The sequence below is a fragment of the Neolamprologus multifasciatus genome, chromosome 7, assembly GCF_963576455.1.
Source record: "Neolamprologus multifasciatus chromosome 7, fNeoMul1.2, whole genome shotgun sequence".
Lineage (NCBI taxonomy): Eukaryota > Metazoa > Chordata > Actinopteri > Cichliformes > Cichlidae > Neolamprologus > Neolamprologus multifasciatus.
Genome location: NC_140445.1, coordinates 426745 through 452735, shown reverse-complemented (window position 1 = coordinate 452735; position 25991 = coordinate 426745). Strand labels below are relative to the sequence as shown.

Sequence of the window (25991 nt, the reverse complement as noted above, 5' to 3'; positions counted from 1 at the left end):
GGTGGAAATGTGGTGAAGCTTATAACTCATAAAAACTACAACGTTATTAAACAAAAAGAAGCAGAGAAAGGATATTCGTTACACTCAGTCCTGTGACTCATCTCGGTGCTTTTGTCTCTTTTGAGATGCTTTTTGGACCTTCGTGGTTTTTTTTATCGCTCCCACACAGTTTGGTTTGTCCTTCAGTTTGACAGAAGTTCAAATCTAAACACGAGCAGGTTTACGCCGAGACAGGAAGCAGCTTTTTCTGCTGCTGCTGGGTTTCCTAATGAACGAAGAGCTCAGTGATGAGGAGTAACTTAGATTTAGATTTTTATCAGGGCAGGACAGCTTGCGGGCAGGTGAGGGACTTGTTCCTGTTCTCAGGTCTGATGGGTTTATTTCTGAGCCACACCCTGCAGTTCCACTAACGTCCAGCAGGGGCTGCAGCAGTGCGTCAGTCCCCATAGACTCCTATGGTAAACGTTTACAGCCACATAGACAAACTGATTGGTCTTTGTAGATAATTCTTATTAGGGGCGTGGCCTCTTTGATTGATAGGTGCATGGCGCAGGCAGCTGTAGCTCCAAGCTGTCTGCTAGCCTTCAGCTAAGCTAACTGGAGTCCTGTTTGGGCTGTTGGAGGTTTTTTAATAACATCATCTGACAGGTGAAGTAATGTTAACATAATAATGTTTTATATATTTGTTGCTGTTGCACAGTGTGGATGGTGGTTGTGCACTCGTCTCACAGCTGCTTTAATGTTGTGTGAATTCGAGTTTTTCATCCTCAGTTTTAAAAATCAGTTTTTATGTCCACACCTCCTGACCTCACTGCTTATTTATTATATTTATTTAACCCTTGGTGGCCGTTAGCACACCATCACGAAGCAACAGACAACTGTGGAAAACAAAAAAGCATCGTGTTCAGAGAAATCCTGCGAACCACTCTCAAGGCAGCTCGTGGATGTGCGTGGACTAATTAATTCAGAGTGAAACCAGCTCACAAACACCTAAAAGCTTTAATCTGGGATTATCTGACACTTATATAACACGAGTCTGTTTCCCCATCAGGACTTTTTAGCTCGTTTGCATCGCTTTGAGGGCAATTTTGGCACTTTGTTGGGGATGTGAGGTTTTCACAGTGTGATGGAGGTGGAGCAACACATCACAGGGCGCAGTCAGTGGGTCCACAGAAGCCTTAAAAAGCCTGAGATTGTATAGGAATTATAATTTTTTTGGAAAAATAACACAAACTTCCACTGAAAATAACCTGATAACCAAACAAACAAACTGTCCTAAAATCTGCACGAATGAAAAAACATGAAAGAAAAATCAATGTTTCAGAAAAAATTCCATAAAAAGTACAATGTTAAAAATGACATAAGAAATACAAATAAAACAAGATTTTCTACAAACATTAGGCTAATAAAATGTCCGAAAATAAAATGAATATCATGTGTTTTTAAAAAGTAAAAATACTAAAACGGTAAAATAAAATTTCTTAAAAGTATAACAAACTCAAATTTTAGATCAATATTTTTAAATATCCCAAAAATATTTTAAAAGTATGTTTTAAGTATCGAATACATGTTTTTACCCACAGTCGTTTCTCGAAAGTCTCAAAATCCTGATTTTCAGACTTGAATAATGATAAAAAACACAAGAGACACAAAACTAGACAAGTTAAACAAGAGATTGTTAAACAGACGCACACACACAGTCACGCACACACACACAGTTTTCTTCATGCTGCGACTCGGATGTTGAACGTTTGTCCTGAACATTCGTCACAGTCACAAAAGAAAAACGTGTTTGTGTGGATTTAAAGAGGACGACGCGGTGAACAGCGTGTCCCCTTCAGGCCGCCGTCCGGTGCTGCGTCTGCGTCTCGGTCTGGAGGAAATGTCGCAGGTCCCGGCTGATGCATGGACCTCCATCCTGCAGCTGCCGTCTCCACCTGATTTTACAGTCCTGGGTTTAACGGCATCTTTAAACCTGGACCTGTTTGTTTGTTTGTTTGTTTGTTTTTAGGTCTGAACTAGTCGCAGGAAACAAAATGTTAGAGTTCAGGTGAATAGAGCAGGTAGCAGAGATACCAGTGTTTACTTTCAAAATAAAAGCTCTGGCTTACTGTTGAAGCCATTGTTTTTACTTTGACGGCAAACGGTCTGTTTCCAGTTTGTGTTGCACTCTTCTTAACACTCACTGACTAGTTGCTGAGTTTTTGCTGTCAAGCAGGCATCTTTCACACAAACTACAGGTAACCACGGCGATCTGTTCCTGACCAAAGACCAATCAAAACAATTTACACAGTCTGTACAATAACACGGAGAAACCCAACAATCATATGACCCCCTATGAGCAGCACTTTGGCGACAGTGGGAAGGAAAAACTCCCTTTTAACAGGAAGAAACCTCCAGCAGAACCAGGCTCAGGGAGGGGCGGGGCCATCTGCTGTGATTGGTTGGAGGTGAGGGGAGAAAAAACAATCATGAGGTTTTTGCTGCACTGATCTAACAACAACTGGCAACCAGTTGGGACATTTTCATTTCTTCCCTAGCAACCCGGTGGTTGCCAGGTGGAGTGACTGAGGCCTTCAGTAGCTTGTTTCAGACAGGAGCCGATGGGCTCCACAGAGTAGCAGGATTAGACACAGAGGCATTATTTTTAACTCCATGTCATGCAAAGCTCTTCCAGCAGGGTGCACGAACAAACACAGAGTAGTTTGGGAAAAGCTTCAAGCAGCAGGTCACATGTTTAGTCACATGTTTAGTTCAGGGTTGCAGACGGTCTGCAGGTTATTTTCTCAATGAGTCACTATGGCTACGTTCACTCTGCAGGTCTTGATGCTCAATTCCGATTTTTTGATCAAATCCGATTTTTTGTGTCTGCTTGTTCACACTACAAATAAAATTGATGCGCTTTCACCTGCAGTGTGAACGTAGCCTTAGACTATAAACTATAAGTAAAAGTCTGAAAGCTGTTTCAAAGTGTGGGACGATATATTCATCAATCAGAAACTAAAAAAGCCTCAAATCTTAAGTTACATAAGTTTTTTCTTGCGTCTTAGTTCAGAGTCTGTCTTTGCTTTGACACTTTTAATCAGAGCTTATCATCATGTGACATGTCACAGTTTTATGTCTTTGAGGTCAAACTAAGTAAAGGTTTTCCTGTTTGTGCACTTCCTGTACATTTTTGTTGCGTCTGCTAAAGAGAAAAGTGAAAAGCGTGATGATGGCTCAGATGGAAATGAGCTGTGCTGACACTGATGCCAGGTTTGTGTCCTCTGATGGAGTTCGTGTGTGCTGAGTGGCGGCTGCTCTCCGAGAAACCATTTACGTTTGCTTTTCAGTCAGCCCAGTCAGCGACAGCCCCGCCACAATAAAAGCACCGGTCGCCCGCTCAGCAGTTTGACGCAGCCTGAAGGGACGAGGTTCCAGGACACGTTCAAATTCACGTGGCACAAAAGTGCATCACAAGGCAACGATTAGCTTTTTTTGACACGTTTGGATTAGCAAACATTTCGTCGTCTTTGAAGTCGCCCCTGTCCTGTTTCTAAGGTTATAACCTGCAGTCAGCTGAGACTGAAGGAGTCACCTGTTGATGACCAAACGTTTCCCCCAATGAAAACATCCCGATGAACAGAATCAACCTTTTGGGATTTCCTTACCTGGATGACTGAGGATGCATCAAGACATACTTTGCTCTCTCTGTAAATGCCAACAGCACTTTTTCACAACAAACCTAATGTTTGCGGTTATGTGGGCCTAAGGGTGCAGCTAGAACCCCACACCTGTTCCTCCACCCATAACAGCGTCGTTGCTGCAGGACTGGAGTTTTACTGCAGCCTTGTTTTTGTAACCAGTATACAAAAGATTGACTGCAACATGTTGGAAAACCTTCTGCGTTTGAAAACTAGACGCCAAATATTTGCCGACCTTCATCAGTCAGTCTGTCGGGTTGCAGTTGCTTGGAGACAGGTTGCCTGTTAGCAATCAGGCGCCTAATGTGAAAACGTTCAAACATCAGGGTACCGCTGATTTTCTTTTTGCTCTAGTAGATCGGAGCTTCCTGTTTTCACTGTAGTGCCATGTGAAGGTCTGTTTAAAGTAAAAGTGTCCGATGTGGCTTCGAGCAGGTGAAACTTTGACCTTTAGTCTTGGTGATCGTTGACTCAAAATCACCGTGACGATGCAGAAATGTGGAGACCTGATAGTTGAGATGTTTACTCTGTGTTTTCTATTTATGACCCAGAAAGTAACGATTACACATCTCTTCATCTGTTTTGTACCAACCGCAGTAAACAGAGTGATGTCACACAGCCTCACAGTGACTTGTAGCGCTGACTCTCTCCTTTGTATTGTGCAGTGGCTTCTGCTGAAAGCTCTGAATCATGACTGCACTCGCCCCCCCTCCCCGCCTGCCTGATGGATCGCCGCAGTAATTGCAGGCTCCATGTAGACGCATTAAATCCACGTTGAGTTTTTCTGAAAGAGCGAGAGCGGGACTGTCTTTTTCTTTCATTGGCTCTGTCATGGCCGCGGCCTCCCGCAGGGCGATCGGCCTTTATGCTCCTCTGCAGAGAAGCACAGGCGGCTGCTGAATGGCAGCAATTATCAGCCGCTGGTTGCTGCTGCACACAGCTCACATTTCCAGCTCTCACATCTCAGTTCCCTTCAGCCTCGTGCTTTTCATCTTTTCAGTGTTTCCACGAGTCCGACTCAGACTGCTCGCTCTGACACTCTGACCAGTGTCCAATGAAACGCCTCCTCCTCGAGTTACAAATTATATTTTAATGTGCAGAAATAAAGGTGAATATTCAGCCCTGGTACTCTTGCATCTGTCTGCTGCCTGCTGGTCGTAGGATACTGACTGAGAGACTTAGAGCCTGGGTGGTCGTCTCTGGGTCAGCTCTCGACTGGTTTTCTTGTGGTGTGCTGCAGGGCTCGGTCCTGGGACCTCCCTATATGTCCTTTGGCACTGCATTCATCTTATAACGAAACTGATTGCAGCAAATTATCTGAATAAAAAAAAAGCTCTGATATGTGTACCTGACAACTTTGTTCCCATAGTAACGGAAACTCTTGGCTGTTACCTTTGATCAGGTGATCAGGTGGGAGAACTTAAAGGAGGTCCAGCTGGCTTGGACTCAAGAGCTAGTCCTCAGTGTCCCCCAGTCAAATTCAAATTTTATTTGTCACATACACAGTCATACACAGTACGATATGCAGTGAAATGTTTACACAACTGCTCGCGACCTAAAGAAAAAAAGACTATGAATAAATTAAAATGAAGGGTAAATTTAACTAGGAAGGAATAAAATATAAAAATTCAAGTTAAAAATCAAATAACTGTACAACAAAATACACAATATAGAAATATATATGAAGAAATATAGAACAATACGAGCAGCTGTACAGTATTAACTGGAAATGAAGAAATTTAATGTCCATGTTGTGCAATACACATTTGTGTCTTGTGCAGTGCAAATATGCTTAAAGTGATTTATTTAAGTGACTTAAGTGATAAAGTGATTCGATTAGATGACCACACAGTGTAGTTGTGCAGCAGCCACTAGTGTAAACAAATGTCCAGTGTGTGTGTAAGAACCACATGTGTGGGTCAGTACTGTGTGGTGGTGTGATTGAGAGACCGTATCGCCTGCGGGAAGAAGCTCCTCCTCAGTCTCTCTGTGTTGGTCTTCAGGGAGCAGAATCGCTTTCCTGACCTCAGCAGAGAGAACAGTCCATTGTTGGGATGTCTGAGGTCCTTCACCATCTTCCTGGCCTTGGTCCAGCACCGCCTGCTGTAGATTGAGTGCAGGTCAGGGAGCTCTGAGCGGATGGTGCGCTCAGCTGATCGCACAACCCTCTGTAGAGCTCGTCTGTCCTGCATGGTGCTGTTCCCGAACCAGGTTGAGATGTTTCCCGCCAGGATGCTCTCTATGGTGCAGGAGTAAAAGTTCCTGAGCACCTCGGGGGGCAGTCGGAAGTCTGTCAAGCGTCTGAGGTGGTAGAGACGCTGACAGGCCTTTTTCACCACGGTGTTGATGTGACAGGACCATGACAGGTCCTGCGTGATGTGAACCCCGAGGTATTTGAAGCTGTCCACTCTCTCCACTGGGCACTCGTTGATGACGGGGGTCTGGTAGTTCCTCTCCTGCTTAGTGCTGAAGTCCACTATCAGCTCCTTTGTCTCACTGACGTTTAGAAGGAGGCTGTTCCTCAGTCCCCACACTGAGGTGTTCCCAAGCTGTGAGGCTCTGCACCCCAGCTCAGAGGCGTCCCAGTCAGATAGTCTGCCTCCTCTTATCTGCGATTCTTCTCAACATCCCTCTTGGATCGTGGCTGTAGGTGAGGCTATGAACAGACGGTGTGATCTGGTTTCGGCTTAATGCACGGGACACAGACACTCCCGCTCAGTGGTCACTCCGCTCTCCCTCCTCGACTGTCACTGAAACATAAGAGGAGTCACAATCAGTCACTCGTCCCAAACACCTGTTCAGCCCCGCCTCCGTGCCGCCCCGGAAGCTCACCGTGCCGCCCCTGCGCCACACAGAGCGTCTAACGGCACCAGCTCTGAGTACAGGCAGCGTGTAGCCTACCGTGCACTCGCCTCCAGCTCTAAGGCTGACCTCACTACAGTGATGAAGTCCTGCTGTCTGCTAAACGCAGACTTTACATCATCAAATCTGAATTTGTTGTGTTTTTGCATCATTTTGTTGACGAATGAAGGATCTGACTCTGTCTGCTCTCGCCTTTCTGTCTTTCCCTTGTCCCACTTTCTGTTGGTTGCCTGCAGGTAGAACCTGACCGACCAACTGACACACACACACACACACACACAAAGGATGCACTAAACCAAAGGACATCATTATGTTTGCTGTGCAGCTTTCATGGTATTTCTGCTTGACTGAGTAAAACAAACTGGTCATCCAGAGGCAGAGAGCGAGTCCTGTCTGTCTTAACCCTTTAAGACCAGAGCTTATCTTTATATTTTTACTTGCTGTAGTGCCATTTTTGGAAGCTATACATCAATACAACCATTATAGCCCAAATTATATGTCTGCATTAAGTGCATAGTAATTATATAAATTGCAAAAGAGTGCAAGAAACTACGAAAAAAATTGAATTTTTGTTTTTTTAACATATATTTCTAGTTAGAGAAATTTAAGAGGCTTATCTCTCAAAACTGTAAATACAAAAAAGTTGCACAAAATAGTTTCCCACCACAGGAAATTTATTTTGAGTGTCTTCATAGTTTTATTTTTGAAATACACAAATTTTTATACACTGCAGGAAAAACGAAATATTATGATGCAAATTTGCAAAAAAAAGCAGCATCTGCATCAAAATAAACTATTTCCAGCAGTGCAATATGAGTCCTAAGCATCCCAGAAACCACACAGAAAGTCATAAAGTCAAACATGACTTTTAAAAACACCAGTACAAGCTTATAAGGCCCCAAAGGAAAAAAAAAACAACTACATTTCTGCAAAAATGTGATAGTTCGCGCTGACGTCTATTCCATCGTAGGAAGTGTTACGAACAGCTGATCGGATCAGCAAAGCGTGTTTCTGGAATATTATGTTTTTATTGCTGCAAGTGGTTTTTATGCAGTTTTTGCAAATCTATATGTGGAAGGAAACTGTGACCGAGGACAAGCTGATGGCATAAGATGTAAGTACAACTCCTCCGGTTTCACATGCAAAAAACATTTATTGTGCTAGCTTACACGGTTCCGGTTCTACCGGGATTTAAAAATAGTTACACAAAACGGAGCGTGCCCGCTCCGACCGGCTTTAAAGGGTTAAAAATGAACCATGATTCATATTTTTAATCAGCATGTTTGATATTTTTCACAGTTTTGCAGCATTTCTGTGATATTTGTGTCTGATAAGATCATACCCGCATCAGACTGAGGCCTCGTACGGACACAAATTCTCTCTTTGACATTAGAGGCTCTGAACAATCACAGCTTCTTCTCTTTAACTGTAAACATGAGTGAAAACAAAGTGTTTCTCTGTTTGTTTTCACTCATGTTTTCTTACAGAAACACTGAACACTGATAAATCAAAGCCTCACGAGGGAAGCTGTGGAAAAGTTGTTAATGTCACATCCAGGACAACATTCAAATCCCTCCTGACACACACACACACACACACACACACACACACACACACACACACACACACACGTGTTAGACACACTTTTATTTTTCTTTTACATGTTTGTATTAGTATTTTGTACTATGTGTGATATTAACACACATTAATTTGCACATCATACTAGGTCATATTAGGCTGTCCATCTTTGATATACAGTCTATGAGCTGCTCAGAGCAGACGGCTGTTCCTGTTGGTTTTACAGCAGCACAGCTTCAGAGCATCTTCCAAACACGCTGCACTGGTTTACAGTAAATGTAGTTCTGGTTCTGGTGTTAGTTGCTTGCCCGATGAGCCGCCTTTCAGTGGAGAAGCTGTGCCCGGTGTTTGTCCTCTTACCTCACAGACATCAGTTTGCAGGAAGCGATTAGAGCAAAGAAACTACAGACAAGAGGACTTAAATGAAACTGTGTAGATGTCCCTGCTGGCTGAAGGAGGGCTGGACTTCATGCATCTGCTAGCACAGAAAGCAGAGAGGCAGTCAGACCTGCAGGCTCATCATCATCATCAGCATCATCATCATGAGCATCATCAGCAACCACTAAACCAACCAGTTGAGCAGCCAGAGTGGCTCATACAGAGCTAACGCTAACTAGCAGGGACACTGCAGGCACTGTGTGTGTGTGTGTGTGTGTGTGTGTGTGTGTGTGTGTGTGTGTGTGTGAGTGAAGCAAAGAGTAGCTCATTTCCTTCTCAACAGGAAGTGGCAGAGCTGATCAGGCGGGATGAAGATGGGAGTTAGTGTTGTTGTTGTAGTTAGCGGCTGCGTGGTCAGTGATGCGTTCACGGTTGCAGAGATGCTGCTGGCTCTCGTGTGAAGTAAAGTTTGCAGCAGATGTTTTGTTTGCAGCGTCGTTGGAGTCGTGTTTTCTCCTGTTTGTGTCTTTTTTGGTCATTTTGCATTTCTGTGAGCTTATTTCTGGTTGTGTGACGTTAGCAGTGGATTCTCTCGAGCTTCCTGTCACACGTGTGAGGTTAACTGGTGATTCTGAATCAGTGTGTGAATGTTTGTGTGTCTGCGACAGGCTGGAGACCTGTCCAGGGTGTACCCCGCCTCTCACCCTGTGACAACTGGGAGAGGCTCCAGCACCCCCGCGAGCCTGAATGGGATCACTGGGACGAGATGGATGGGCGAGCTTGTTTTTGTCAGCCGTTCAAAACTGAAGAAATCTAAAAGTCACATTTGATGATGCAAACTCAGAACCTGTTATCACACAATAATCTCAATCTGCTGTGTGCATGCTGCAGGTGTGCAGCAACAACATGCACATGTCATTGGTCAGATAATTACAAACAGCACAAACACAGTCCACAGGTGCAGTTCAGGTGAAGCTAGCAGCTACAGCCACCTGTGTCACCATCCACCTGTCAGTCAAAGAGGCCACGCCCCTAATAATGGTGAAATCGAAAAGCCTCCTCCCTCCTGTACAGGTGTTATGAAGGAGTATCTACAGAGACCAGACAGTTTGTGTATCAGGCTGTAAACATGTTTATTTCTGCTTTAAAGTTTAAAAATGGGAGTCGCTGCTGCCTCTGCTGGGCGTTAGAGGAACTGCACATTTCAGCTTTATCTTCCAGCCCCGGAGGTTGAAGCTGGCTCCGGCTCTCAGGTGATGCTGTGGGCTGAAACACCGCAGCTGAGCATTCAGGTCAGCGAGCTGACTGCTGACACGCCGCTGCACACACGTTGCACTAAACACTGCAACACATTATGTAAAATACTCCCCCCGGGCTCATTCAGCAATCCGTCCGTGACTGGGATACAAGCTCCGATAATTTAAGATTATTCCGAGTTCTCGATGAATAACCGGCGGCGTGCGCCTTCCGATCGAGTGAGGAGAATCTGGGTTGAGCGCGGCTGTTTTCGCTCTCCAGATCGCCGCTCAATGACTCGTGAAAAGCAGAGGGAATAATTCCTTGAAGGCTCTTTTGTTTCGTGCTTCTGTTCATTTGCCAGACTCTGTAAATGGCAGCGTGCGGCGCAGACCTGGTGGCTCTGTGGATTCACAGCTCGCTGGTCTTCATTAAGATGATGACTAAGAAATTATCTGTCCAGCATCCCACCACTAATCTGCCCCGCGGCCGCCAGTGTTCCCACGATCTGTTGGCGCTCACGCACACTCAGGCGCACTCAGATTTACTCAAACCTCTCGGGGTGTTATGTCACTCTGCAGTGCGGCTCTCAAAGGGCTGCAGGCTGAGTTTGAGCTACTTATTGTGAGGAGAGAAACAGAAACTGAACCGTGTGACCTTTAAAAGAAAAGATGGCTGAGCGTCAGGAAAAGGTTCTTTCTTTCCTCGCTCCGAGACTCGAGACGTTTTTGATTTCACTCAACAGAAACTTTTCCTCTGCCTGCGAGCCTGTTGAGGATTCTCCAGCAGAGAGCACGTCGCTATCATTTCTCGTTGAAGATTCAAGCAGCACTTCCCCAAGTACACGACCCCAAAGCGATGATCTGATCCTGCGCGCTCGATCTCAGCGACGACATCATCTGCTTCCATTACACAGACAAACCTCCGAGCTGCGAACAAACGGAGGAAGACGGCGGTTTGAAGTCTGAAAAGACTGATAAGTAACTTTCAGGACTGGTTTGTTCGGCGCTGCCAGCGACTCGCAGGTTTGCAGACTTGCTCTGGACTGCTGGGTGTGGATCTCAGTCATGTGATCGCAGCTTTGAGAGAAAAATACTGCGTAAAAGCTGCCGACCTGTCAGGTGCAGACCGCTCTGCTCGTTCCAGCTCAGCGTTTTTATTGTTGGACTCTCCCGGAGTAGCTTTGCATGAATCAAGTTCAGAGTAAGCCTTCTGTGTCTGAAACGAGCTGTTTTGGCTCCTCTCCCTGAAATCTAGATTTCCTGTGATTGGCTCCACCCACCTGGTAAAAAGACGTTTTGAAGATGACCTGTAACATCTTCCTCCTCCTTCTTCTGGGGGCTCACGTTGGGGTCCTCTGCTCTGCGCTTTAGCCTGACGAGAAGATTTGAATCGGTTCCTGTGATTCTTCCACAGTAGATCTTTAGCTGATAACTAGCTGTGCTTTACTCCTGAGTTGAACTGAAAGGACATGAAGTCATGAAATGTTTTATTTTTTCGGTGACGTGAACTCCAGCGTGTCGCTTCATCCGTGACAGCCGCCCGTCGTTGTCTGTGTCCAATCAAGGCCTCCTCTTCTTGCTGAAGATCAAGAATTTCAAAGCAAAAGCAAAACTTGTGCAACCAACGTGTAATTAACAATGATGAGATATTTAAAAACTCGACTGCGTTTGCGCCTCTGAGAGCTGCTTTTATGTTGGATGCTCTGAGGTCAGGTGGATCCTTTCAGATGTTATCGGCTGTCATTTCCACCTGATTCGGACTCGGCTGGTTTCCAGCACAGAAACATTTGTCTGTAAAATCCTTTCAGTTTGTTGTAAATATGCTGAACTTTGTGAATGTAAGAGTCTGTTGGTAGCAGCAGGAGAAGAGTCCAGATGGTTTATGGAAATTTTCCCGCAGACTCCCCAGTGTTCTCAATTATCCTTGCGAGGTCGAGCGGGGAAAACAAGCTTTTGTTGTTTGATGCAGGAACGCGAGCACGCTCAGGAGGAGGAGTTCCTCTGGGCTATTTATAGAAGCTGCCCTGATTTCACCACCTGCTATAAATAAACTCACCTACATGCTTTTCATTCAGAGCTGTGCGTCAGGCTGTTTACGAGAGTGGAAGCAGCCTGTAGTAGCGACGAGGTCAAAGGTGACGGCTCCTCTGAGGGATGAACCAGGAGATCGTTGCAGCTTGGGACAGATTTGCATGAATATCTTTAAAAGGGCGACAGCTTTGATAAAGCACATGTCTGTGTTTTCTTCAGTCAGAGTGAAACACGTGACAACATCAGTTCATCAGGACAGTGTTGATGAAGTGAGCAGGCGGCAGGTTTACGAGTGGCTCATGGAGGCATCTGAGCCTCGCTGGACGACATCAATGGCAAAGACGGCGCTGGACCAAAAATCACCCAGTGACTGCTTTGGTTACGAGCCTATTTCCATGGTAACCTGCAGTTTTTCTGTTGGTCTGCAAATGCTCACTAACCACTCACACAGTGGTGGTAACACTTCAAAGTAAAACTTTGTGCTACAGTCAACATGTTTTACATGGCACAACATTTATTTTGAAGGTGAACCATCTCCATTTCCTGTTTGCATGGAGACGCTGGGGTTTGAATGCCTGAGACTCTCAGAGCTGAAGAAGCTTCTTCAATGAGACGTGAAGAAGTCAGCTGACTGCAGCACCTGCTGTACTCCTGATGCGCGCACACTCTGTGGTTATTGTTGAAAAATGTGAAAATCCGCTGATCGAAGCTGTGAACCAGAGCGATCTTATGGCTTCATGCTGTTTGCATGTTCAGATGATACTTGTGTCGACTGCTGACAGCCTCCATCGTTCGCTGCTGAATGCAAACGAGGTTAAAATCGTTCGCTCGTCTCCAGCTCATTACAGTCTCATCATGCTGGGAGTAGAAATAAATAAACTTCCTGTTTCTCTCAGACGCGCTCCTCTCTCTGCAGAGCTGCTGCCCCCCCCCCCATCATAAATCTGTGAGCCCTCCTCATCGTGCACAAATGTCCTTTGATGGATGAACATTTGTCCACACAGAAAGAAGCTGTAATGGTGCCAGTTAAACTGGAATGAGCACACATCCTCCAATGAATACTGTAAATGCCATATGAATAATAAATTATCTGTGTGTGTGTGTGTGTGTGTGTGTGTGTGTTCAGTTCAAATTAATTCCTATGTGAACGTTTCCCAGATTGCGTCTCTTCAGTCAGATCTCCCCGCTGGCAGCAGCGGCCGCTCGGCGCTCTCCGACGAGGCTTTGATCAGCAGGAAGCAGACGCTGATGCTTTTATACTCTTTACACTAAAATCATCATCGTCACTTATCCCTGTAAACGAAGGCCCAGCCTTCCTCCAGCACCTCAGGCTGCATATTTAGAAAAACAAGAGAATTTTAGGGAAATATGCAGCTCTGCTCTCAGGTGGAAAACATGTGATTCATTATAAACCCCTCGAATAGCCATAACAGTGACGTCATCATTCGTCAGAGTGATGCGTTATTACAACATATTTACAGTCAACACACGTATGAAACATGTGCCTCAAATTTAGAGTAACGATTTTATTTTCTTTGGTCGACGTCGTCTGAAGAGATGAAAATGTAACAACTTTCAAAATCAGACCAAAGAAAGTGCCGTATGCTCTGAGCCTGTCGGACAGTTTGTTACTGCGCTTATAGAATAATTATGAAGCTGAACATATGACCACAGCGTTCACGTGAACAGCGTTCTCACAGCGCTCTCACCGTGTCCTCGCCACACACAGATGAGCCAATCAAACATCACAATACACACTAATGTAAATCCTTTACAGCTGTTGTCCCATTTAACTTCAATATTTAATATAAAATGAACTCAAAATGAATAAAAACACAAAATATTCTCATTAAAAAGAATAAATGACTATTCCGGCGCAGGTGAGCCTCCATATCAGAGAGTTGGCTTTCATGAGGGATTCGTTTGTTTTTCTGCAGAACGTCGCCGCCTTTCACCCACATCTGTAAACCTCTGGACAGGAAAGAGGCGACCCTGTTTGTTAGTGTAACAGTGAATGAATGACGGTGCGGTCAGGGCTGATGTTTGAGGTGTGTGCGCCTGTGTAAGAGCAACAAACCAACCAACCCTGCTGTTTCCTCAGACACGCCTTCGCGGCCAGGCTTCCTGCAGACAGCAGCCACCCGGCTTCAGTGGGATAGACACAGCACACATATTTTATCCAAGTCTGATTTTTGTAATATTCCATGAAACATATAAAAGGCTTTTAATTTCCCATAATATGTATGGAAAAGCTCAAATTCTTGTAAAAAAATTGCTGTTGCTCACAGAGCCTTTAAAGCATGAATCTGCTCATTAACAGCATTAAATATTTGTGCAGAAATAAAACATCCGTTCGTTTACTTGCAGCTTTTTCTTGTGCCAAACATTTAGACACACGCTCTCTGCAGGGGAATCATTTATTAATCACATTATCAGGGCTGCACACTCAGGCTATTATTAGCAGCAAATCAGTGCAGCTGCTATAAATAACCACAAAGTGCTCGAGTGTGTGGGCTTGTGTTACTCATGTTGTGAGGCCATAAATCTGTTAATGAAGTCACACTGTGAGGACCGAGTCCTCTGAAAGTCGTTAAGTCGATGGAGACGTGTGAGCGAGGGAGCGTGAAAAGAGATGAAGAACACAAGGATGAGATGATAGAAGGATGAGTTATTAGAGAAGAGGAGGAGCATCACTCTGCTCTAGGGCTGCCACGATTAGTCGACTAGTCACGATTACGTCGACTATCAGAATCATCGACGACTGATTTAATAGTCGACGTGTCGTTTGAAGCTTTGTAAGATCCCAAAAGACGCAGGAATAAGTAGTAGGATTTAAGAGTGTAATAACGGACTGAAACAGAAGATGGCAGCACTGCATGTACAAGGATGCCAGCTGCCGTTAAACCCCGAAGAAGAAGAAGAAGCTGTGTCCCAGAATTCATAGCGCGGCCCAGCTCAGTTTCCAACGATGGCGGCAGCTAGTTAGTTTTAATATTACTCTTATTATTCTTTCTGGGTCACAAAATAAACGTTTAACATATTTTCAGGCGAGAATGTAGCTGTGTAAACCTCAAATATCTGCTCAGTTTATCAAGACACATTTTCAAAAGCGCTCCAACGTTTTCGGAGACGTCTGTTACCCACTAGCTCGATAGCTAGCCGGGGGCTAGGCTAACTAGAGCCGTGAGAACACCGGACTTTCACTACTCAGGTTGAACATGATATATAAGTCACTTAGATAACTTCAAAATGTTATTGTTTGGCCTTTTTTTTGGTATTTATTTGTTCCTGAGTAAATCTGTTTGGCTGAGATTAAAGTTATAGTTTTTACACAGCTGATTAAACGTCAAGCAGACAGCTGATTATCAGAAGTGTTGAGAATTTACTCCGGTGTCCTGTTATATTTTAGATAGCAAGGAGTTTATTAAACTTCACCGAAACAATCTGCAGATTTCATTAACATTTAATAAACTATCATCTTGTCTTTATTTTTAGTTAGCACATACCTTAAACACTTAAAGCTGTAAGCTAATGATAGTTATATAAGAGCAGATGCTGCTGGTGCAATCCGGTCGTTAAGTCTGACGTCACTAGCCGTCTTTGGTCCAAACTCCGCTGCAGGTCCATATATCAAACATCACTATGGCATTACTGAGAGTTGAAAAACTGTCTAAAGTCTTTCATCTTTAATAAAATCAGCGTTCTGCTCTACCAGGTGTAACAACTGAGTTTAACATCCAGGCATCCATGAAAACGGAATTTATGACATTTAACGGAGTTAGAAGTTAGCAGGAAGTTAGCTCGCTAGCTTCTATCTAAATACAATATAGCATGTCCTGACTGCGGGGTTTTGGAAACAAATTCAAACGTACAGCTCTGTTATCACTTCCAACATAAATGAAGACCGAAAACTAAACAGCAGTGACGTTTGTAGGGTTACTGAAGTTTGGCTAGCTGGTATATAATGATGTGCTACGTGACCGCTAGCGACACAGCTATGTTAGCATAATATAAACAAGCTAACTTTTTTCCCACTCGATAAAAGTTCATGTGAGTGTTCTCGGTGGTCAGGAACAAATGTAATCGCATGGCAGGATGCTGTAAAAGGACCAAACTTCAGCCAGGAGAACAACTGAGATAATCCATCCACAATACGAGGTTAGTCATTCATATACTGCTGCATGGGCTGGGCTGTAGTTACATCCTAAGGTTTTAAAAACTGAGCTTAAATAAATGATTAGCGGTAATAAAAGCCGAGGGAGGTCAACAGTGATCACTGACTGTTTTAGGAGCTTTTTGAGATTAAATAGAAGAAAATACAAAACATTAAACATGTCTGTGAGTGCTGCACATTTGTGATTTTCTTATGTTTAGACCAGCCTGCTTTTCTCTAATACTTTGTAAATTAGTCATCCGGCCCATAACAGCCTTCTTTGACCTTCTGTTCAGACACATGGGTGTGAAAGGATGTGAGAGAGAATTCCTTTCTACTGAGTATAAACTCAGTAGCTGTACACACACACACACAGTCTCACACACTTGGTTTTATCAAATGTCAGTGAGATAAAGAGTTGAGTATAAATATGACAAAAAACCAAAGAAGAAGACGTCTGGAAGTTGTCGGGTATCATCCAGTAGAGACGGATGTTCAGGTGTGTGTGTGTGTGTGACCTTGGCTCCACAGTTGTCATGCTCAGACCTCAGCTTCCCTGCCCTTGGCAATACGGTTGTTATAGCAACCGCAGCAGCTTGCAGGCTCATTGGCTGGCAGGTTGAGAAGGAACGTCTGAGCTTGTGTGTGTGCGTGTGTGTGCGTGTGTGTGTGTGTGTGTGTAGAGAGAGATACCATCTTTGAAATCAATGGAGCTTCGTGGCCGACGCACCTGTTCTATTTCTGCTTCTATTATTTCATACACGGCTGCTCCGTGTGTCACACACCTCTGCATGCACTGACCTTTCCGAACTACACACACACACACACACACACACACAGGTTAAGCCACAGTGCAGTGAGCGTACTGGTTGAACATCAGCCATTGTGAGTAAATCTGTTCGTATTATTATTATTATTGCTGTTCCTCCAGATGCTCGTGTTTATCCTCTGAACCAGCTCGGAGACACAATAACATCCTGATTTCATAAAAATGTAAAAAACGGGAGCAGTTTATTTTGACCCAGTCGACCCCGGGAGCTGAGGCTGAGTAAAAAGGAGCGTCAACAATTAAATGTTCAACTTTTACAGCTGAAACAAATATTGTGCTCATGTTCAGCTCTATCTTACCATCACAGTTCAAAATAAGCCTTCTTTTTATCAGACTGAAACAAGCCTCCCCTCAGAAATCCAGTTTTCCTCTGACTGACAGCAGGATAAGGACGGTGTTCCCACATTTATCCAGCCATGTTTTCCAGCTCCTGTGGGATCGCGTGCCGTCTCCATCCCAGCCCGCCTCACTGTGCTGATTGGCCGACAGCAGCAGCAAAATGGATCCATGAGTGTCACACGCCGGATCTGAGAGGACGGACAAAACTGTCCAACAGGAGACAGAAAATAACCTGTCTGTGAGGTCACAGTGAGGAGACTCAGCGAAGGTCACGAAACACGACCTTTACAACAATAACAGAGCATGAGACTGTGTGTGTGTGTGTGTGTGTGTGTGCGTGCTGATAATGATGCCGTTAAAGCAGCAGGTGTATTTATAGCGCTGTCTGCAAAGGAGAACATTGACCCTCTGAAAGGGAGACGAAGAACGATCCGATCGGCGCATCGGGCGACAAGAGAACGCCATCGAACTCGGTCCATCGCGAGTTGCTGCTTCATCCCATGACAGTTTGGCCGAGCGTAAATCTTCAAGGAACGTACTCCTCCACGTTATTTTGGGTCTTCCTCGCCGTCTCTTTCCATTCCTCGGGTTCCACAGAACCGCGACACGGGCGGGTCTCGGGTCCGGTAGCCGAAGGATGTGAGCGGTGAATCTGAACCGGCGCTTGGTGACTTGGACGTGGAGCGGCTTCCTCGTTAGTAACGCGATCCCGATATGTGATGTGATATATATGTGATGATTCATCACTTCTAACACATGAACCTCAGCTTTCTGTGTGATACCAAATCCATCCCATAAAGCTGCGAGTGACGAATCGGTTCCAACATGAAATCTTTAAAATGATGTAAAAACGCTGCCACAGTCGCTGCTGTGATGTTCGTGTGTTGCAGTTTTAAAGCAGCTCTTTGTTTGCCTGAGTAAAGTTTTGAGTGCTCCTTTACACGTATACCTTATAGCCACATGTTCTCTGATTGGTCGTCTGTGTTATTACCTGTCTCCTCCCCTCCGTCCTTTGTCTTTCTAACGTCTCCGCCTCTTTCCTCCCTTCAGCCTGGCGCTGCACCCGGAGCGCTCCCTGGTGGCGACGGGTCAGGTGGGCAAGGATCCGTATGTGTGTGTGTGGGACACCTTCACCGCCCAGAGCGTGTCACTGCTGCGTGACGGACACACACACGGCATCGCCTGCCTCGCATTCAGCGCCAATGGACAGGATGGTGAAGGTCGGCTGAATAATACAGCACCCATCGTGCACATCAACATATTTGATTGATTGGTAATTTATTTCAACATGTGAACAATATACAAGTACATTTAGAAAAGAAAATAAGAAAGAAAAAATACTGTACAAATTACATACAAAAAAAAATATTAATTTACATGTTGAAAGGGAAGTAAACACTTATTTAATCCCACCCCTTTGCCATAAATTATCAGTTAATATTTAGTTGCTTCTTTACTGATATAATTTGTAATAAAAACAGTGAACAGATTTCTGATATCCTATAATATCACATCATGAGTTGTTTTTTGTTTTTGTTTTTAAATAGAGACATTCACTTAATTTCAATATTTTCCTTTTCTTTCTAGTTTGAGAAGATCATATTTTTATAACTGTTTTTGAACAGTTTTATGTTTGGACGTTGCTTTAATTCCATATTCAGACTGTTCCATAGTTTCACTCCATGAACAGAAACACAAAAGATTAGATAAGGATTCGTGCACGCCGCGATGTGGCTGACGAGTGTTTACGATGTACGACGAGACGATATTCTTCTGCAAAATCACCTTTAAATTCAAACGACTTCTAATTCCTGACGGTGGGATTATTTCCTCCTGATTCTCTTGTATTTACAGGAAAACACTGTAAGTTAAATAAAATGAAATTAACCTCTTAAGCCCCAAACCTGCCTGATCTCCTCGCCGTATCAGGGGCGTTGGGGCTTAAGAGGTTAATTAGGGGAATTCTGCTCTTAGTCCTGTTAATAAGTGTTGGCAGTGACCTTGCTGCCAGCTCCTGACGGACTCAGTGAAGACACTAAAAACCTGTTTTTTACTTTGGTTTGTGATTCTAACTGTGGAGGAAAAGCTGAAGTGTGTCTGCGAGTCACAGCAGGACGACTCTGGAAGGTCTGATGCTGAAAACACATCAAACGTTTGCTGGAAAACCAGATCTGAACGTGTCGATGATGTCAGACGGCGGTGAAACTGCCAATAAGCTGCACTGGTTCTGGTTTCTGTGGACGTGAGTGATATTAATGAAAACGCCGTCGCCGCTGCTGAGCTGTGAGGCGACTCTGGAAATGCTGAGCCAGCAGTTTGTGCTCCTGGCACCGACTCTGGATGACTGAACATCTCAGGCTAAATCAAAATAAACACACAATCAATAAAATAATCATAACTCAGCTTAATAATAAATCAAGTGTGCAGGCTGTGGCTGAGTTATCGAGCTGGACTGCTGTGAAGCTGAATCCTTTATGATCTGCTGAGTCTTTGATCACTGAAGGAGCGCAGCAGCTCGACGCTCCTTTCAGGTATTCTCCCCGTTAACCTTTGACCTCAGCCTTTCCAAGCAAACCTTTGAAAACGCTTTAAAGTTAGAAATAAACTTGAGTTCATCTGAAATGTTGCAGAGTTGCTATATTTACACTTACAAACACGTCACATGAGCGTCAGGCGGATCGAGCAGGAAGCCCCGCCCCCTGTCAGCTTGCACGCATGAGCAGATAAGCTGTCAGATTTCTGCACGTTCACTTTTTTAAATTGTTTGTAGACATTTCAGATGCGTAACCGTCCCCGTCTCTCCTCCGCAGCGGCTCGCCTCGGTCGGCCTGGACGCCAAGAACACGGTGTGTATCTGGGAGTGGAAGAGAGGGAAGATCCTGGCCACGGCCACGGGACACTCGGACAGGGTGAGAGCGTGCACCAATCAGCTTCCTCTCATCTTCATCTCAATAAAAAAATCTTTTACAGAGTTTGAAAGTGTTTCCTTCTCATCGCGCTTCCACTGTGCTCACGCTTTCACATAAACCCGATAACGGACGATTCTTCTGTTCTCCAGATCTTTGACATCTGCTGGGATCCGTTTCAGCAAAGCCGTCTGGTGAGCTGCGGCGTGAAGCACATCAAGGTAACGCAGAAGTCGTCTACCCAGAAATATGACAGCACATTTACCTTCTCCACCTTCATGCAGCTGCTCAGCTTCACTCGAGGTAATAAAATAGTTCCTCTGAACGCCCGTCATTAAATATCTCTGACTCTCTAAAGAGCCGAGAAGGAAGCAGATGTAACAACTCCCAGCTCAGCTTCTCTCATCCAATCAGAGTCCAGATATCAAAAAGCACCTTTACATGTTTCACTGCTGTAACTTGGATTAAATACGAGACAAATCCAGGACAGTTTAGATTTTTCTGTTTTATTTGCTGTTTTGAACACAAACACAAAGCGAGCTCGGTGAGTTGGTGGAGATCACTCTTCCCCAGCCTCCTGAAGCCTCCTTCTCAGTGCTCTCAGTGCCCTCCTCAGTGGCGTGCGCAGTAACCCCTCTCGCAGTTGCGTCCTCAGCACTCTCCGTTTGGGTTCCTTGTTCCCTCTGCAGATCCTGACGGTCATGTGTGACTGTGCGTTTTCTGTCCCGGAGCCTCTGAGGTCTGATCTCAGGATCAGATTCCCGTTCTCGCTCTTCAGACGCTGAAGGTTTCCCTTCAGGAGCAGCTGTTTGGTTTCCTCCACTAAGAGTCACGGCTGCTTGCGTCTTCTCAGGACGGGTCGCTTGCTCGATGTCTGCAGATGATGCCACAGGTTCCTCCTCAGGGAAAGTTTGACCCGGCAGCATTTCAGGCTCGCTCTCACTGAACTCGCTTTTGGCTGCGTCTCCGTCGCCTTCTGTCGCGTCTCCATCGCCTTCTGTCGCGTCTCCATCGCTCTCCAGAAACTCTTCCTTGAGGCGGTCTAAAAGCTGAAAGCCATCCTCGATGAACTGTTCAATTTTTCTTAGCGCATCTTCATGTCGCTTTTTTAACGCCTCTAACGTGTTGATTTCCCAGATGATGGCGGCTTCTTGACTGGCTTTAGCGTCCTCAGACTCGTGTTTCGGGCCGTGGTCCATGTTTGCTTCTGTGGAGGCCGACGTGAAATGTTTGTGAAGAAGCAAGCACAGGTGTGTGAGAGACACGAGTTTAAAACAAAACATTCTGATGTGATGCTTCGATGTAGCCGTTGTCAAGGTGATCAGAGGTTGTTATGCAGACAGGGAGGAACCTTTCACATGCTCACTGAGGCCGGTGGTCTGAGCTGAATTTGTTGGGACGTCTTGTGCTGACACAGGAAAACATGCTGTGCTTCATAACCCTTTAAGACCTGCCATAGAACCAAGTCCACCAGAGCTTATATTATATGTTTACATGCTGTGGAGCCATTTTTGGGAGCATTTCAAGTTGCTATACATCAATACAACCATTACAGCCTAAATTTTAATAATATGTCTGCATTAAGTGCATAGTAATTACATAAATTGTGAAAAAGTGCAATAAACTACAAAAAAAATTGAAAATCGTTTTTGTTTTTTAACATATATTCTAGTTAGAGAAATTTAAGAGGCTTATCCCTCAAAAACTGTAAATACAAAAAAGTTGCACAAAATAGTTTCCCACCACAGGAAATTTATTTTGAGTGTCTTCATAGTTTTATTTTTGAATACACCAATTTTTATACACTGCAGGAAAAACAAAATAAATATTATAGTGCAAATTTGCAAAAAAAGCAGCATGTGCATCAAAATAAACTATTTCCAGCAGCAATATGAGTCCTAAGCATCCCAGAAACACACAGAAAGTCATAAAGTCAAAGATAACTTTTAAAAACACCAGTATAGGCTCATGAGGCCCAGATGGTTAAAAACTACATTTCCGTGAAAATGACGTCACTTCCGGTTTCGGGCAGGTCATGGAGGACATGGATAGTTTGCGCTGATGGACGTAGGAAGTGTTACAAACAGCTGATCGGATCAGCAAAGCGTGTTTCTGGAATATTATGTTTTTGTTGCTGCAAGTGCTTTTTATGCAGTTTTTGCAAAACTATATGTGGAAGGAAACTGTGACCGAGGACAAGCTGATGGCATAAGATGTAAGTACAACTCCTCCGGTTTCATATGCAAAAACAATTATTGCGCTAGCTCACGTGGTTGCAGAGCTACCGGGATTTAAAAATAGTTACACAGAAACAGAGCGTGCTGCTCTGACCGGCTTTAAAGGGTTAACCACCGTGTTCATCCTGCTTCCTCTGCAGCGGTGTCGTTCTCCATTTTTCTCCTGTTTGCTTCTTTTCTTCTCCACTGGTTTTATTTTTGTCTCTCCTCCTGATGTTGTGACAGTTTCGTGTCACCTTACCTCCTCCTTTCCTCTCCTCCCTCCTTCAGGTCTGTCTATTCGCAGCGTCTGCTGGCGAGCCGACCGGATCCTGGCAGGGACGCAAGACAGCGAGATCTTTGAGGTGAGGAAGAAGACGAAACCTCACGCTGTTCCCTCCCCGCGGCGACGCGTTCCAAAGAGTTTTATTTTTGTAAAGACCTCATTATATCATAATGTTCTCATTAATCAAAACTGTGAAGAGTTTTTAATGTCAGGCAGTTTGAGCAGCTCAGATCAGCACTGAAACACCACATGTGGTGCTTTAAAATGTGAAAACCTGCTCTTGAGTCGTTGTACCTGTGCAGGTGATGGTGCCGGACCGGGACAAGCCGCTGCTCATCATGCAGGGACACAGCGAGGGCGAGCTGTGGGCGCTCGACGTTCACACCCAAAAAGCCTCTGGCTGTCACCGGGCAGCGACGACCGCTCCGTCAGGTCGGTGCTTCTCTTGGACTGAATCATGCAAAGCTTACCGTGGCTGAGTGTGAAAATGGAAGCAGAGAGCTGAGACGAGCAGAGTGGGCTCGGTGATACAGATCCTTACACTGAGCGCTGCTTTGGCTCATCTCCTCTTTGTGTGTGTGTGTGTGTGTGTGTGTGTCAGGCTGTGGAGTCTGGTGGATCACGCCCTCATCGCTCGCTGTAACATGGAGGAGGCGGTGCGCAGTGTGGCGTTCAGCGTGGACGGATCCCAGCTGGCTCTGGGCATGAAGGACGGATCCTTCACTGTGCTGAGAGTCAGGTGACACACACACACGCACTCCTCGTGCCTATGGTACGACAGCTTTTCTCCGTGCCCCTGGTACACTGAGCAGAACAACTTTGCCACACACACACACACACACACACAGCTCTCAATTGGTTTCCTATGTGAATGACAGATTATGTACGTGCAGTCTTGGTGCTTGTGTACAAATTAAAGCTGTTTCTGTAAAGTGTTGATGATTTTCTTCTTCTCTCTGTCCTCTGGAGTCCCCAAGGCTCTAGTTTTGGCCCATTACTGCTTTCTTTACATATGTTACTCCTGCTTTGTTTAAATGTCTTAAAGACCTAAAGGATAATAATAATGGATTGCATTTATATAGCGCTTTTCAAGGCACCCAAAGCGCTTCACACTTCCACTAGTTCATTCACTCTCACATTCACACACTGGTGGAGGCAGCTACAGTTGTAGCCACAGCTGCCCTGGGGCAGACTGACAGAAGCGAGGCTGCCATATCGCACCATCGGCCCCTCTGGCCATCACCAGCAGGCGGTAGGTGAGGTGTCTTGCCCAAGGACACAACGACCAGGACAGAGAGCCCAGGGATCGAACTGGCGACCTTCCAGTTACAGATGCGCTTCCCAACCCCCTGAGCCACGGTCGCCCCCGTGAATAAACATGAATTTAATTTTATGTTTGTGAAAAGAATAAACAGTTGTTATGTTTGTGCTGCCTCCGTCGGCCTCAGCGTCAATCCATCAGTCTGGGACACGAACATGTGATTACTCCAGTGTTGGAGTCACTGCATTGACTTCCTGTCAGTTTTAGGTTTGATTTGATTGTTTTTAAAGATGTTTAAATGTGCCGGCACGGCTGCACGGTCTGATCTCGTCGTGTTCACGCTCCTGTCAGAGCATCGCGGCCATATTGGGATTTAGACTTCAAAGTTAGAGCGATGGAGCTTTTTTCAGCTCTTACTCCAAATCTCTGGAATATCGAAATACCCATTTCACCGCCCGACCCGTTTTCTACTTTTAAGATTTCTACTTGTAAGCAAACTGATTTCTACTCTCTGGCCTTTAACTTGAACAAACCTTTACGTTAAATGTGCTGCACAAACACAGTCACGCTGCTTTTGTAACGATGTGCGTGTGCCTGGTCTCCTCTCAGAGACATGACTGAGGTCGTTCACATCAAGGACAGGAAGGAGGTGATCCACGAGATGAAGTTCTCGCCGGATGGCGCCTACCTCGCCGTCGGCTCCAACGACGGACTGGTGGACATCTACGCTGTCGCCCAGAGATACAAGAAGGTCGTGTTGGAGAGTCAGCGGGAAGTTAGAGGAGGTTGAGATGTTAGAAGCGAAGCTAACTCCGTCTCTGACTGTCTGCAGGTCGGAGAGTGCAGCCAGTCCTCCAGCTTCATCACTCACCTGGACTGGACGCTGGACAGCAAGATCCTGCAGACCAACGACGGAGCTGGAGACCGCTTCTTCTACCGGATGCCCCGTGAGTCTCTGGGGTCGTAGGTCAAACCTGAAGCTGGGCTGATTCTGCTCATTCTCACCATCTTTTTATTCTTGGCCTCCGCCTGAGTAGCTTTGCATGATTTAGAGCTCAGAATAATCCTTCTTTATCTTACACTGGGCCTACCAAATCTAAATAAAACCAGCAGAAATAACCTGAGTTTACAGTGAAGCCTCTGACGCCGACTCCGTGCTCTCGTATCTTTGTGAATATGCTGCCCTGCTGTTTTTGCAGAAAAAGAAGTTGGAGCCGTGTCAGCATCCATTCTTTTTAATATCGCTGGTTTAGCTGACTCTGTGTTTTCATATTTAATCGGCCTCTGAGGACCGTGTGGGCGCTGGAGACGTCCGTCTGCTCTGCAGGTAGCTGGAGCTCTCCTCATTCCCACCTCCTGAACACCACGAGGGCAGCTGTGGATGATTTACATCCATCCATCTTCTTCCGCTTGTCTGGGGCCGGGTTGCGGGGGCAGCAGCCTAAGCAGAGAAGCCAGACCTCCCTCTCCCCAGCCACATTATATCAACACGCTGGATGATTTACAGCTCAAAATAATCCATCTGTATCTGATACTGAGCCCTGGTGCAGCTTCAGTTCATGCTCTGTGTGAAATAAGCTGTTTTAGCAACTCCTTTCTAATTGGCTGACCCTTATAAGCAGCGATGGGTGTGGCTTCTGTGCCAGAGATGACCACGGGGATATCGGCTCCCTGTGACATCATACAGGTCTGTGAGGGTACTAAACTGAGCGGGTGTTTGGCTCACAGGGAGACGCTTCTCTGAATTACAGGATAACAATAATAGTAATCTCAATTTTTAATCAGATTATATTAAAATATAAACACTAAAGTCACGTACGTGTATTTACAGTCCACATATTTTAAGAATAAAAACAATAGTTGCAAAATCCATGTTTCTAATATTTAAGAAATGAAATGATGTGTTTAATATTGATGATCGGAGCGATGTGCAGCTCATTGTCAGGACGCATCGTGATAAAAGAGGCACGAGGACGAGCTTCAAGAAAGCTCTGAAAACAGTAATATGAAGCTTTAAGTCTTTGTTCTCATGATGAGATATTCGTCACTATTTTGGGTCCCACTAAAAAACAAAGCCTGTTGTATCCCTGTGAGGCATCAGAGTTTAATGAGCTGCTGTATAAATAAACTCGGCTTATTTCAGCCTCTTTTCTTTCACTTTAATGGTCTCTGATGTCTTACTAACTTTGGACTCTTGAGCTCATTATCGAGATCAAACCATCACAGTTTAC

General features: G+C 45.0%; 1 protein-coding gene across 1 annotated transcript in view; it reads left to right on the top strand.

The window, feature by feature from the left end:
- The window catches only part of LOC146513346 (echinoderm microtubule-associated protein-like 6), a 74728-nt gene that overhangs the window by 2939 nt on the left and 45798 nt on the right, over positions 1 to 25991 (top strand). The window contains 10 exon segments of the mRNA XM_085168972.1: positions 18142 to 18311; positions 19902 to 20000; positions 20150 to 20300; positions 22505 to 22578; positions 22802 to 22882; positions 22884 to 22907; positions 22909 to 22931; positions 23101 to 23238; positions 24370 to 24511; positions 24593 to 24707. Of these exon segments, the coding sequence (XP_085025098.1) occupies positions 18142 to 18311; positions 19902 to 20000; positions 20150 to 20300; positions 22505 to 22578; positions 22802 to 22882; positions 22884 to 22907; positions 22909 to 22931; positions 23101 to 23238; positions 24370 to 24511; positions 24593 to 24707 (1017 nt within the window).